Source organism: Cornus florida, unplaced genomic scaffold (genome assembly GCF_030987335.1).
Source record: "Cornus florida cultivar Cherokee Brave unplaced genomic scaffold, ASM3098733v1 CherokeeBrave_3.0.0_Hap2_Chr05, whole genome shotgun sequence".
In the NCBI taxonomy this organism is placed as follows: Eukaryota; Viridiplantae; Streptophyta; class Magnoliopsida; order Cornales; family Cornaceae; genus Cornus; species Cornus florida.
In genome coordinates, this window is record NW_026775575.1 from 92,444,297 (window position 1) to 92,458,504 (window position 14,208).

General features: G+C 33.6%; 1 protein-coding gene across 1 annotated transcript; it reads right to left on the reverse strand.

The window, feature by feature from the left end:
• Positions 1-681: 681 nt before the first annotated feature.
• LOC132307638 (TPR repeat-containing thioredoxin TTL1) lies at positions 682-5,272 on the reverse strand. The gene is made up of 7 exons (XM_059805447.1): positions 3,815-5,272; positions 2,828-3,023; positions 2,544-2,728; positions 2,122-2,455; positions 1,790-1,994; positions 1,601-1,707; positions 682-1,476 (listed from the first exon to the last, which is right to left on the reverse strand). The coding sequence occupies exons 1-7, from the start codon at positions 4,756-4,758 to the stop codon at positions 1,324-1,326; spliced, it is 2,124 nt and encodes a 707-aa protein (XP_059661430.1). The 5' UTR covers positions 4,759-5,272; the 3' UTR covers positions 682-1,323.
• Between the last annotated feature and the right edge of the window lie 8,936 nt (positions 5,273-14,208).

Genomic DNA, 14,208 nt, shown 5'->3' on the forward strand with positions numbered 1-14,208 from the left:
ACTCTCTGCCCTCCTTATTCAGAAACGAACAATTCCACCTCTCAACACAAGGCATTTAATAATATCATCCCAAACACAAATCACAGTCCACACACTCCACACACACACACAAAAACAAAGAATGGTGGCTTAAAGAGTCCCCCATTACTCTATAAACATATTATACACATTAGGTGTGAGTATCACATCACATTACATTAACTATAATACTGGATTTCAAGGGGCATCTCCCTCCCTCTCACTCTCTCTCACTCTCCTCCCATTGAGGATCAGTCCACGCAGATAATAATGAATTGTTTCAACCACCCAAAAACTCTCTCTCTCTCTCTCTCTCTCTCTCTCACACACACACACACACACACACACGCACAAAGGATCAGTCCACAAAGATAATAATAAATTGTTTCAACCACCCATATCTTCAAAGACCAAAATTAGTAGAACCTATAATTCTCTAACCCTAACAATGAACCCTGCTCAAACAAAGCTTGTAATAAATTGTTTCAACAACCCATATCTCCAAAGACCAAAAACTGGAAGAATCTATTATAATTCTCTATCCCTAACAATGACAATAGTAAGTAACCCTGCTCAAACAAAAGCTTGTTAATTGGACATGGGGAGTATGAAAATTCAACTCAAGATATAAAAGAGGGGCAGTGCAACTGTTCAAGATTGATATTAATAAAAAATTGAGATTTTTTTATTGATGAAAGGGTTGAACAAAAAGGAACAAAATATCAATAACATCAACATATTCTTCCTTCTTTCACTAACCCAGTAAGTTTCCACCAGACATCAAATCTCCCTCAATGGCCTCCAATGGTTTTGTATATATCTTCATATATATACATGTACATAGTACACAGCCTCCTCTAAAAGCCAGCCCTCTCTCTCTCTCTCTCTTGCTCTAAAAACCAGATTAATCAGTTTACATATTTCTCCGTTTCTTCTCTCAATGAAACATGGAGATACCAAAACGAGGCCGGCCTACATTAAAAGTGAAAAGGTAAAAAGAAGTTTAGGAGAAAAAAGAAAAGAAATGTGAGGAAGATGGGACCAGAGAGCAATGGTGAACGAATGAATAAATAAGAACTGTGAAACGGAACTATGCTATCTCTCTGGGCTCCCCTGACATTGGCTGCTAATCGATTATTATGTAGTTCTGATTATGTCACAGATAATTGGTGAACCTTGTATGGTGGGGGGAGGGGTGGTAAGATGAGAGGGCTGAGGAAGACTTCCCGTCAGGGCTGGATTCAGCAGCAAGAAGAAAATGGAACAAGTAAAGGCGGACGAACAGAAGTACATACAGTAATGTGTCTAGAAACTATAATGCCTCACAGAGGACTCCAACACCTCTGGACTAGGGCAGATCATCTCCTTCACTCTGCTGCCATTTTTATAAATTTTGAATGTCGGAACAATCCTCACATTTTCAGCATTTGCAACCGCTTGGCTCTCTTCCACATCCACCTATTATGAAACATCATCAGACAAATTAGTTTTTTGTCTACATTTTCTACAAGGAAATATAAGGGGGATAAGTTCGGGTTGGATGAAACCAGAATGAAGAATATGTATCAAGCAGGCCATTTACCTTCAGAAAATTTATGGAAGGATAACGACTACACAGAGTGTTGAGGACAGGAGATAACTGCTTGCATTGCAGGTTAGATGCTGCTTGGAAATGGACTACAGAAGTGCCTGTAATTTCAAACAATAACCTTCTAAGAATTGCAATTTAATTAAGGAATAAGCAACTAGGCATGACTGCAGGATGACTCACTAGGTGAAGAAATTGCAGCTCTGAACTGCTCAAGACCTGATACTAACTCTACTTCCCCACCGAACTTCATATTATAAACTTCTTCCCCACGGGATTTCTTTAATGCAACTTGGGCGTGGAACAATGATTCTGCAACTTCGTTGTCATCTGGGAGTTCCCTCCTCAAGATCTCATAATCTTTGACGGCTTCAGCCCACCGATTAAGCTAATCCACAATATTTACTAATTAGCTTAAACATCAGTCACAAAAAAACAAATGCCAGGAAGAGCACATTCACACAAGTGACATACTGATTTATAAAGATTGAAAGGAAGTTTGAGAAGCTAAAAACCTTGCTGTTTGAGGCAGCCCTTCGCAGAAGGGCTTTGGTGTAGTTGGGATGGATTCGGAGAGCTTGATTGCAGTCGTCAACAGATCGCTCCCACAGTCCAAGCTTATACCAACAAGCTGCTCTATTGCAATATAGAATGGAGTTTGAAGGATCAACCCTGAGGCCTTCACCATAAGCTGAGCAAGCTTCAGTGTATCGTTCGGATTTAAAGAGATCATTGCCACGGACACGAGCCCTTGCCACCAACCTCACATTGTTGAGCAGAACAGAAATTTCAAAGTTACGGGGGTCAATCTGCCCTGCTTTCTCCGCAGCTGCCACTGCATTCTCAAACCTGCAACACATCCATTATCCATTATTACTCTTCCTCTCAATCTTTAGTGTTTTTTTTCCCCTAATGGAACATAGATTTTATAACTCACCTTCCCAAAGCCATCTCTATTTGGGCTCTGACAAAGAACGGGTATGCCTCAGAAAGCATTCCAAAAAATTTTGTCTGTGAGCACGAGGTAGTAGATGGCTCAAATCTAGGAACATTTGACAGACACGAATCAGCATCGTCCAGTTGGTGGAGCTTCAAAAGGGCTTCGGCTTTACATGCATGTAGCTGTAAATTCGATTTTAACACATTCAGTCATTTCATTTTATTTTTCCTCAATGCAGTCTGTCCAAATAGAATAAAAACAAAATTCAACAATTGCCTAACCTGAGGAGAAGCGTCAGCTCCAGCATAAATGGCAGCATCACCTTCCCTCAGTACACTTCTCCAATCACCAATCTTCCGGGCATTGGTGCATTTGCTTATATGCATCTCAACTGCTTGCAACTTGTGCAACTCATTTTCATCTGGCAGGTGTCCTGGTAAACAAAGGTGCCTCCTGGCATTTTCAACCTGTCCTAGACTGTGACCCTAACAGGAATTAGATTGCTTACTGCATAATGATGCAGAAGAAACAATTAAAATTCCAACAATCTAAACCACAGAAGCCAGCAGAACATTGAAGCATATTGAGGTATAATCGTTCATGAAAAAAGGACAAAGTTCCATGATAAGCAAACAAACTAGTTCTGAAGGACCAATAGGTTATAAACAAGTAGCACATGCTGTCAAACTGAATCACATATCCATGAAAACAAAATGCTCTTTAAGGTCCATGATTCTTAAACAACTCAAATAGGCAAGATTTAGGAAAATTCTGTAAAAATGCTCCTACTAAACCATTGAGAGAAATTACTCTAGACTGTAAGAAACATAACCCATGATTATGAATCACTCACAAAGCACTCCATATGAGTAACACACTAAGTTCAGAGATTTAAATGTAGGATATAAAAAACATGGTCATCCTAGTTGTTACTGACAAGAAAAGAATCAGAAAGAGTAAAAGGAAACTCAACAGTAACCTAGGTAAAAACAAGGAAAATCCAATCACAAAGAGCAACAGAGAAAAAAAAAATTATAGAACAGTGACAATAGCCAGAACAAAGTAAACAGTAAACCAAAACAAGAGAGCATCCACATGAAACAAACTGAAAGAAGATGAAGGCAACAATTTTTATCAATGAACATAGAAATCACAAGTTCACATACAGGCACATAAATTCTCAAGAAAATATTACCAAATTAATAACACAGAACCATAAAAAATTAATAACACTGAAGCATAAAAAAATTAAACTTTTTGCAACTCACCGGAGAATAAGAGACCCTAAACGATGATGTGCCTTCCCATATCCCGAATCCAACCTAATGGCCTCCTCATATTCTCTCACCGCCTCTGCCAACCGCTTGAGACCCGTCAATGCCACCGCCCGGTTGAACCGGTAAGTCGTATTGGCCGGCGATATCGCAATTGCCCGGTCATACAAACTCAAAGCCTCAGCCAAATGCCCCATTTTGTATTGCTCATTGCCTGCCCTCTTCACCACCTCCGGATCCATACTAGACATTGCCCTCTTCACTAAATCCCCACCACCTAAACCCCGCGAAGTTGCGACACTTGCAACATTTCCTTCTACGCCACCACCTCCTCCGCCCAATTTGGTGGCGCAGCCACCCCGCATTATGCTTCCGTGGCCGTAATTGCCCGTTCCTGAACCCAAAACATCAGTCTTTGAGCTCCGACTCGCCATCATCCCAGTCTTCAATATCTTCCCAGACGGGCATATATTACCGGTGGGAAGTACATTGACGGCCGGGGAATTCACCGAGCTCCCACCAGAATAGATTAATGGGTGGGAACCACCCGAATCGGAGCGGCGGTGAGACGGTCTGAATCCACGAGAGCCACCGGCGGACCGTACGCTCTCGGCAGCCGTAGGGGAACTTTCTACAGACCCCGATAGCTCGCCGGAGTGGTTGTTACCTCCGGAATCAGATCTTTTGGCGACCGTGTTGGGTCCATTCCTTCCGGATGTGGATCCGGATGAGCTCGAACTACTGCTGGTGGTGGTGAGCCCACTCGCGGCAGGTCCACTCGTCCGAGTCCGCAAAGGAGACACCGGCGAGCCCAGATCGAGCTCTCTGAAGTCTGGCTTGTTCGTGTTCGCGCTATTGTCACATGTTAGTGAGTGGCGAAACCGATCGGTAAGTGTATCAAACCCTAGTTCTGAAATGGGTTTCTCAGAATGCGACATTTTTGAACCAAGAAACTAAATTAAAAGGGGGGGACTTGATTGATTTTCTCTCACTTTCTCTCTCTAGGTTTCCGTTTTGTTTTTCCTCTCTTTCTCAGTAATGTCTGTCGCAGAAGCAACAAGACCACCAACCAATACAATAGGGAGTGTAACAGAAACAGAGAAGTGTTGAGGAAGACATGTAGAGATGGGGAAAGAGATTGACAGATGGTGAGAGAAAGAGAGAGAAGGGAGGAGAGAGAAAGAGAGACGGGGATCTCGTGATTTAAAAGGAAGAAGCAAAGAATGAATGCGAGCGTTGAGAGAATTAGAGAGAGAGAGGGGGGGTTTTACATTACAGAGATGGGAAGGAGAGAAAGAGAGTGGACGAAAGAAGAGAAAGAGCTTTTATTTCCTTTTCCTTCCCTTCACCTGCTGCTTCACGAGACAGGTTTTGCTCCTCTCTCTCTACAACTTTCTTCTCTCTTTTTCATTATTTTCTTCTCATCTCTACTTCCTTTGATTTCTCTCAATTATAATTCGCTTCATATGTTGTTGTTTTTCTAATATAAAATCCTGGCCCACTTTCATTTTACGGATACGGAATTGCAACATGCCAACACCTCCTCACTCTTTTTTTGGGTGTACATGGTTTCATTGGGTGTACATGGTTTGTACACAATTTAATTCAAATAAAAAATATATATTAACGGTTAAATTTATACTTAAATATTTTTTAGAGAGTTAAATTATTAGAGAAATCTAAATTAACATAACTTTTTTATAAAAAAAAATCCGAAATGAATAAATATTCTCACGCAAATATGTCCTTAATTCAAATATCAGTTCCTCTCTTTTATGCTTCTTGGGGGCACAGTGTAACAGAAAAGTATGGAAAAAAATTAAGAGATAATTTAGAAACTAAATATTTTGGGGGGCAACATATAGAAATTTATGATTATATGTAAAAATAAAATAAAAAATTTCTATATATTGTGATTGGTGGGGCCAGGGACGGGGCATGTGGCCCCTCGGCACACACGCCTATTCTTGGTGTATATCATACATATTTATTTACTATACATTGAATCGGTGCTAATATTGGTAGTTGTTACACGTAGGTATTTGTTTTGCATCGGTGGTGATAGAAAGTGAAAGGAGTATATATAGGTAGGTATGTAGTACTACTCAACAAGTATAAGTGACAATTCGTGTTCGTGGGTCATAATTTTATCGTGTTGATGTAAGTTTAGGGGTGGCAAATTACGACATAAGATAAGCAGGTTTGGGTTGACCTTAAACGGGTTCGGTCATAAACGAGTTGATAAGGTTCAACAAGTGTAACCCATTTATACACGTTTAACTCAACATGTCATAATCATGAATATGGACAGTTAAGTTATTTTAACATAAACTTTAATTACGCCTTATGATTTTTATTCTTATTTTGAATATTTGAATTAAATGTGACAAATATTTTCTAATATTTATTATTTGATTGAATATTAAATGTCTCGTTTTGATAAACATGTCATTAAACGGGTTAACACGTTAACGCATTTAAGAAACAGGTCGGATTAGTGTTAAGGATTTCTGACATAATTATTAAATAGGTCGGGTTTGGGTTACATCGACACGACACGATCATAACCCACTAACACGAATTGTCAACCCTAGATGTAAAGGAATTAAACTAAACAGATAAACCCAAACCCGACCCATTTTATAATAATGTCAAAAACTCTCAACACTAACATGACCTGTTTATTAAACGGGTAAACGTGTTAACCTAATAACCTGTATATCAAAACGAGACATTTAATATTTAATCAAATAATAAATAATATATAAAAAAAAAAAACCATAAGGCGTAAACAATGTTTATGTTGAAATAACTTAACTATCTATAGTAATTGGATTTAAACAAGTAACATATTACATGTCATATTCACAATTATACCAAGGCCTTGTAGCCAAGTGGTATCTCTTCTACCTTCCAAAGTGGACGACGAGGGTTCGAATTTCCAAATGAGCAAAATAGGTGTGTGAGTGTGGTGTGTGATATATATATATATATATATTCACGATTATAACATGTTGAGTTAAACGAGTTATACACGGGTTGAACCTCTCAATCCTGACCTAACACAATTAAGTAAATGGATTAGTTGTATCAATCCGTTTTTGACCCTAACCTGCTTAAGGTCAACTCAAACTTATTTATCCTGTCTCATGTTGGCAGGTCGTGTCGTAATTTGCCACCCCTACCAACAGGTTAAGCTTTTGAGTAAATAGGTAAGTACTCACCTATTACAGTAATCTACATTAGACCTCCATGACTTCACTTTTTAATTTTATTAATTATTGAGATGACAAATTTATCCTTCATTTCCTAAATTAAGCCTATAAATTTTATTTGAAAAGATTTAAAAAATGACAAAATAGTCATTTCAATGGTACAATTTAAAAAGTGCTACAATATTTAAGTGGAATATTATTATTTGAGTGTCAAAATAACAGTGCGACAACATTGAAATACCTCGAAATAATGATATTATGAATTATTTTAGCGTGTTGCACATGCTTACAACACACTAAAATTTAAAGTATCAAAAACCATACAAGAAAGGCTTTGGATTCCCTAACCTCTCGTCCTCTCTCTAAAAAGACTTACCATTAGTAGTATAAAATATAGCTAAAATTTGAATTTCAATTCACATTGTGAATTCTTAAAATTGTTCTTAAATTCCATATTTAAAGTATTAAATAGGATCATAAATGAAGGGAAGTAATCATGCTAATTTAAATTAGCTAAGTCTAAATTTTTGCTCGTGTTTGGATGTAAAAAAAATTTTCGATTTCAATCTCGAACTAAACTTTTAATAAATATTAAAAAATAAAAATAAAAATAAAATATTTTTTTAAAAATATAATTTGAACTCGATTTATTTTTTACAACCAAGCTTAAAAATCATTCTTTTCATCCTACCCTCTTATCATTATTTGGTAACACACAAACAATAGCCAATGTTCCCTTCTTTCCTTGACAGTTTTATATATATATATATATATATATATATATATTGGAATGAAAGAAAGTATTTGCAATGAAGAAAAGTTAGGAATATTTAGAGCACTAATAAGTAATAACACTTGTCACAATGAAATTTTCTGAACAAAAATAAAAAAAGGGATAGAAAAATTATATAGTATTTAACCAAAAGTAAAGAAGAAATCCGCAATTAATTACGGTTGCACCAAGAATTTATTAATTTATTTATTTTTAATGATCAATAACTTTTTGAATATTCTGAATGGATCGATATTGTATTACTACAGTCACTGATAAATTATTTTTATATTATCAAAGAAAATAACGAGTATTTATTGACAAAAAAATCTTCATAATCAATACAATTGAAATACTTAATATTTTTTTTGTTATACTCGACAATCGTTAGGACACGCTTGTGTGAACACTTATTTTCACTATATTATTTTACAACTTAATTAAATATATTTTTCTGAGACATAATAATTGGCTTCTTTAAATTTCAAGCAAGATTGCAAGTGTTTAGACACAAATTTTCCTCTACTATTCATTATTTATATTTTTTCAATAGTGTCATTCAATATCTGCAGTTTTTAATCTTTTTACTTGGTAACTCTACTCCTTCAACGTCAATTTACACTACTACCCCAACATTGGTCCTAGATTTACGGAAATGCTTCAGACGAGGTTAGTACCACATGGTTTCACTATGATAAAACCGAGGAAGTGACAAAATGTCCAACATCCAAGAGATGGGAGTGGGGGACCAAAGTGACCAACGCTAGGCAGTGGCACTACAGTGGATTGAATCAGACAAGCGGGCATTTTGGTAAAAAGGTTTCGTAGGGTCGACAGGAGCAGCTGGCCACGTGCTTTCGATGCTGTGCCAGTTGGGCCATTCAGGATGACCCAAATTGTCACAGTGGCCTCCAGCTAAGCAAATAACGGAAAAATTAACGGCGGCTATAGTGATCCAGGGGAATATTTTGTCGCGAAGGGAGTATTCTGCTGGTATAATCTAACCGGAGGGTGACGGAGATGATGACAACAACAGAGAAGTAGCAATCCGGTGGTGGTGTGGCAGAGGCATGGAATGATGATCAGATTATCCCTCATCCTGCCACGTAAGCAACTATTAGTAATCCATCCCTAAATATAAAACCATGTTGCTAAATTCCAAGTCCAAGATAGTTGAGGTGACATAATATATTTATATATATATATGAAAAATGATAAAATTCTGAATATGTTATTATAATCCCTAGATGTATCAATTTTGGAAAAATTTTGGTGGAGAATTATTATTAGACATCGTTATTGGAATCGCTAAAAAAATCCAATTTAAGAATATACAAAAGTATTTGAGTAAAGAGTTTTAATACAAGTATACAATATCTCAATCAACTATTTTCATTACTCATTATTGGTGAGTCGTATTGCGATGGATCGAGAGTCAGATAGTATATAATTTTTCTGAAGTAATTATGTAATATAAACAAAATGGGAACTCTCAACCCATTTCTGCCATGCTCTCTATCAAATCACCCCAAAATCACGGTAACCTGTCATTCTTATTAATAGACGGATGAATTTGGCACATAGATTATGTATGTGTATTTTGAAGTTAAATTATTTTATTTATTTATAAGAAATTCACAAACTTATTTATTCTCACGTAACATAAATCCTCACCGTCCATCTAAAAAGTAAAGTAAAAAAAGATACCACTACTTTATAAAGCCTTAAGTTTGTATTTTGAAGTCAATGAAGGAGCCTAAAGTTGCGATGACTAATAAGTGTGTTAGAGACTTATTAGAGTAATTTATTTAATAATTACACTATTCTTGTCTTTCTAGAGAAGTTTAGAATGTGATAATCTTACGATGAAAGGGGGGTTGAAAAGAGGAGGGTTGATTAAATAGATTAATTGCTAACATAACGGCTCAAAAGTCGAAAGGTAGTCCCATACTTTGTTTTGTAATATAGTGGGATTGATTAATAGTCAACCTCACGAGGACTGTCGGTGTAGGTGTCCTAACACTTGGACAGACCATAATAGCTTGCGGTATTTTACCAAGTTAAGTTGTTCTGGTTCCACTTTATGCGTGTGAAGCTGGTCATCTTATTCCTGTTTAGGGCCCAAATTTATGAAATCTTTTTACGTAAAACTATATTGCCACATGGCTACTTGGGCACTTTGCTTTATGGTATGAGGACCACCTGAATTTTACTCAATAGTGAGTTAGTGACATTTTGATGCGTGTCAACTAAAACTTTGGAATCAAAATATATATATATATATATATATATAAAATTTTGGAATTTCATCCGAGTAAAGTTGAAAAAAGTCAGGACTAATTACACCTATTGTCTAAATAATATGAATTTATTGTATGATTTCAAATATAACATTGATCTTTTTGTCAGTGGAGCTGACTTTGATCCGAATGTATTCAATGATTATTATATTTATTATATTTTTATTTATTTATTTTTAATATAAAATATATGTTTCTTAATAAAAAAAATAGTCTTTTCACATTTTTTAAGGACATTATTGAATTTTAAGTAAATATTGAGCATGACAGCAGCAATAAAAAATGTCAAATTTTATCACTAGGGAGATCAATGTCATATTCAGACTTGAACCAAAACGTGATCAGTGTTATATTTGAAACTAGATGAGAGGTCTTTATTATTTAGACGAACTGTAAGAAAGATAAGTGTAATTATTTTAAATAGTTATTATGAGATTGCTTTCTCATGCATGTTTCTTTTTCCTTTTTTTTTTTCTTTTTTTTTTTCGGGTAAGCACCCCGTTCACTTTTATTCAACAATCATCAAATCAATTGAAAAATTTCTTAGAAATGACTCCCAAAAAATTGAAAACTATTTCATTGAGGTTTAATTTGGAATTTAAGTATATGGTAACAAATTTAATAGTAACACTACTTCACTAATACCAATATATCTGAGCTTTGCAATTACATTTGAATCTCATACATTAGTGCACTTGAAAAGAAAAGAAAAAGAAAAAGAAAAAATTACTAATAAGTTCAACTTTCTCTATACAAAAATAAATTAAGTCCTATATATAAATTTTTAATAGAACCAATAAGTCCTATTTTTAAAATCCTTTTCTATTTTAGTTCTAAACCATTCAATTTGTCACTTATACCCTTTTCAAATAGAAGTATAGCTTTACAATTATAGTTTCTAGGGTGAAGTGTAAAAAAAAACCTGAACTATGTTTGAATTTTTAAATAATTCTCTTGATTATATTTTGTACCCAATATCCTTGAACTATCATATTTTGTTACAAAATGCTTCCATGTGCTATATTTTCATTAAATGATCATAATGCCCTTTCTTATTGTATTATACTAAATTCATTTTTTTATTAAAATAAATTATAAAAAATTCATACTTTTTTATGACATGTTAATCATTAAATTTGCATAAATTTACCTTTAATTCTTAAAATTAATGGTGTAAATTAAAATCTTAAGTAGAAAATTTTAAAATAATTTCTTATTTTTTTATGAATATATTGCATGAGAAAAATATATATTTTGTATTTAAGTGATTTAATAATTTTTATGAATATATTGGATAAAAAAAGATATTTTTTACCTAAAAAAAGATATTTTTTACTGTAAAAAAGTTTAAACCGAGTATAAAAAGTATTTAAAAAGTAAAATTTTAATAATAAATTAATAATTTTAGAAAAATGGTACTTATAACTCTATTTATTTTATTTCATTTTTATGATAAATTAATGCTAATAATAAAATTAAGGAAACTGGTATAATTAATATTTAGATAAGAAAAAAGATAATAAAAATAATTTAATAAGAAATAAAAAAATTAATGAGAAATAATAAAATAATCTTTTGTGATGATGAATTTGTTTTTAATTGTAACAATTCATTAGTTTAAGGGGGCAGTTGGTAGTTCAGGAGATTATTTATAAAAGACCAATATTTTGGAATTTTGTTTTGCACTTTATCCTAGTTTCTATTCTAAAATAAATCCTATAAAATTGAATATGTCAAATGTAGTGAAATAAAATTTAGATCAATTGAAAAACATTGTTATAGTACTGTCATTGCTCATGCCTGTGGCGATAGTTCAGTTGAGCCAAACAGGACTTATTTATTAATACATGATATAATAACATTAATCTTTTGGTTCTATCCAATATCAATAGTACCCTTTACATTGCCAAATTTAACTCATGGGTTTCTTCGTCACTTGCTTGTAGATTACGTTTGGCATCATCTTGATTTTTTTTCGGTAAATTTGGCATCATCTTGATTTTATATCTGAATGATAATAATAAGCTTATATTAATTAAGAAGACCAACATCATGATTCCTTGCCCATTATCTTCTATCGATCAATCTCTCTCACTCTCGAGATATATATATATATATATATAATTACCAAGAAGAAAGGCATCCAAGAAGTATGCATGTACGGGTAACATCGGCCCATTGATAATAAAAACTCCTCTTTCTCTGGATTCTTATGCTAATCATATGCATACATATATAGTTGTTTCCATTCATTATCATTGAGGAATAGTGAAAATGTTACTGCTGATATATATATATATATTTCTTCATTAATTAATAGCTGCATGCTACTATCTTCTGTGGATATTGATAATTTTGAAACCTTGATCAGACAGAAAAATAAATTATTAACCTGTTGTTATTGCCATCTTTAGACATTTGTCAAACTTATAAGCATATATAGAAGTTCATAACTTCATATTAAGAATGGAAATTAAATTAGTATATAATTACAGGTTATAAAAACAATGCTTGCGTATTCATCGATGAGTAGGAAATTTATATTCACCACGTATGTAGCGCAATGCTAAACTAATAAGTGTTCTTACATGTAAAATAATAAAAAATAAATAATTTAATAATTATCCGAGTTAAACCCAAATGGATCCGAATCATATTATAATTCTCTCTCCTCTCCTCTCCCTCTTTTTCACGCTTCTATTACGTGGAAGCCCTAATCTTATCCATTTTGTTCCTCTCCCCTTCTCTCTCGCGCTTATATTTTTACAGACAGAAACTAGTGTTGTATTATTGGCAGGAATCTATGACACCTTTAAGTAATCTTTCAAAAAATTCACAACGCTATAAAGAAAATAAAAATTGGTGACGTTGAATTCAAGAATGTTCAAAACGATGTTGAATGCAATGTTTTGCAGCTAGATTTATTTACCGAAGCTGATTAAATAGTACCTCGCACATGGTCATCATTTTCAGGAACATTAGTATTGGAAGATGATATGGTGTTTTTAACTATATGCTAAAATTCTCTATGGGGTTTTGGCATTTAGTGATTTTGATCTCAAATAACATATAAGCAACAGATGTTTTTCTTTGTTTCAGGTTTTTTTTTTTTTTTTTTTACATGATAGAAGCGTGAGAAAGAGAGGAGAGATAATTAGAATTTGATTCAGATTCAGATTCATTTAGGTTTAACCTAGATAGGTATCAAATTATATATATTTTTAAGGATAATGCTTAACTACTCACTGATGAGTATGGTGAACCTACTTACTCCTATGTGGTCCAATAACAAAATAACACATTATTTTTAATAATAAAATAATCCACACACACACATAAAATGTGAATTATTTTATTATTAAAGGTAATGTGTTATTTTGTTATTGGACCATATAGGGGTGAGTAGCTTCACCCTACTCACCAGTGAATAGCTAAGTATTATCATTTTTTTTAATATTTTAAATATAAAAATACTTGTCAGTTTAACATTGCGCGGTGAGTATAAGTTTTCTACTCACCGATAAGTAAGCAAGTATTGTCCTATATAAGAGTTCATAACTTCATATTAAGAATGGAAATTAAATTAGTATATAATTACAGGTTATAAAAACAAGCATGACGTTTGTTTCTCTATTCCTACACACACACATATATATATATATATGATAAATGTATATTTTGATACCATACCATTAAATAGTCCTTCTTCTAATTAATCGTTCTGGTTGATGTGCATCTAGGTCTATCTGATAGCTTCTGCCTCTAAGTTCCACTAAAAAAAAAAATGGTTAATTTACATAAGATATAACCTAAATTTCTAATTGGATATGCAAACGTGCATATATGTATAGAACTTATATTCTATCCACTGTGCCATGCATTATAAAAAAGAGAGTGCGTAAAAAATCATGAATATTCTTAAATATATATTACACAACACACATATATGTATTTCTTTAGCATTACATCTTGAAGATAAAAGTGGAGGTACTCAATCAAAGATATAAAAATCTTATAATAATTTGTTTTTGGGTAGGGTTACCCAATGAAGTATAGAATCATTTTATCATCACATCTCCTAGGGAAAGTTCACATTACTAA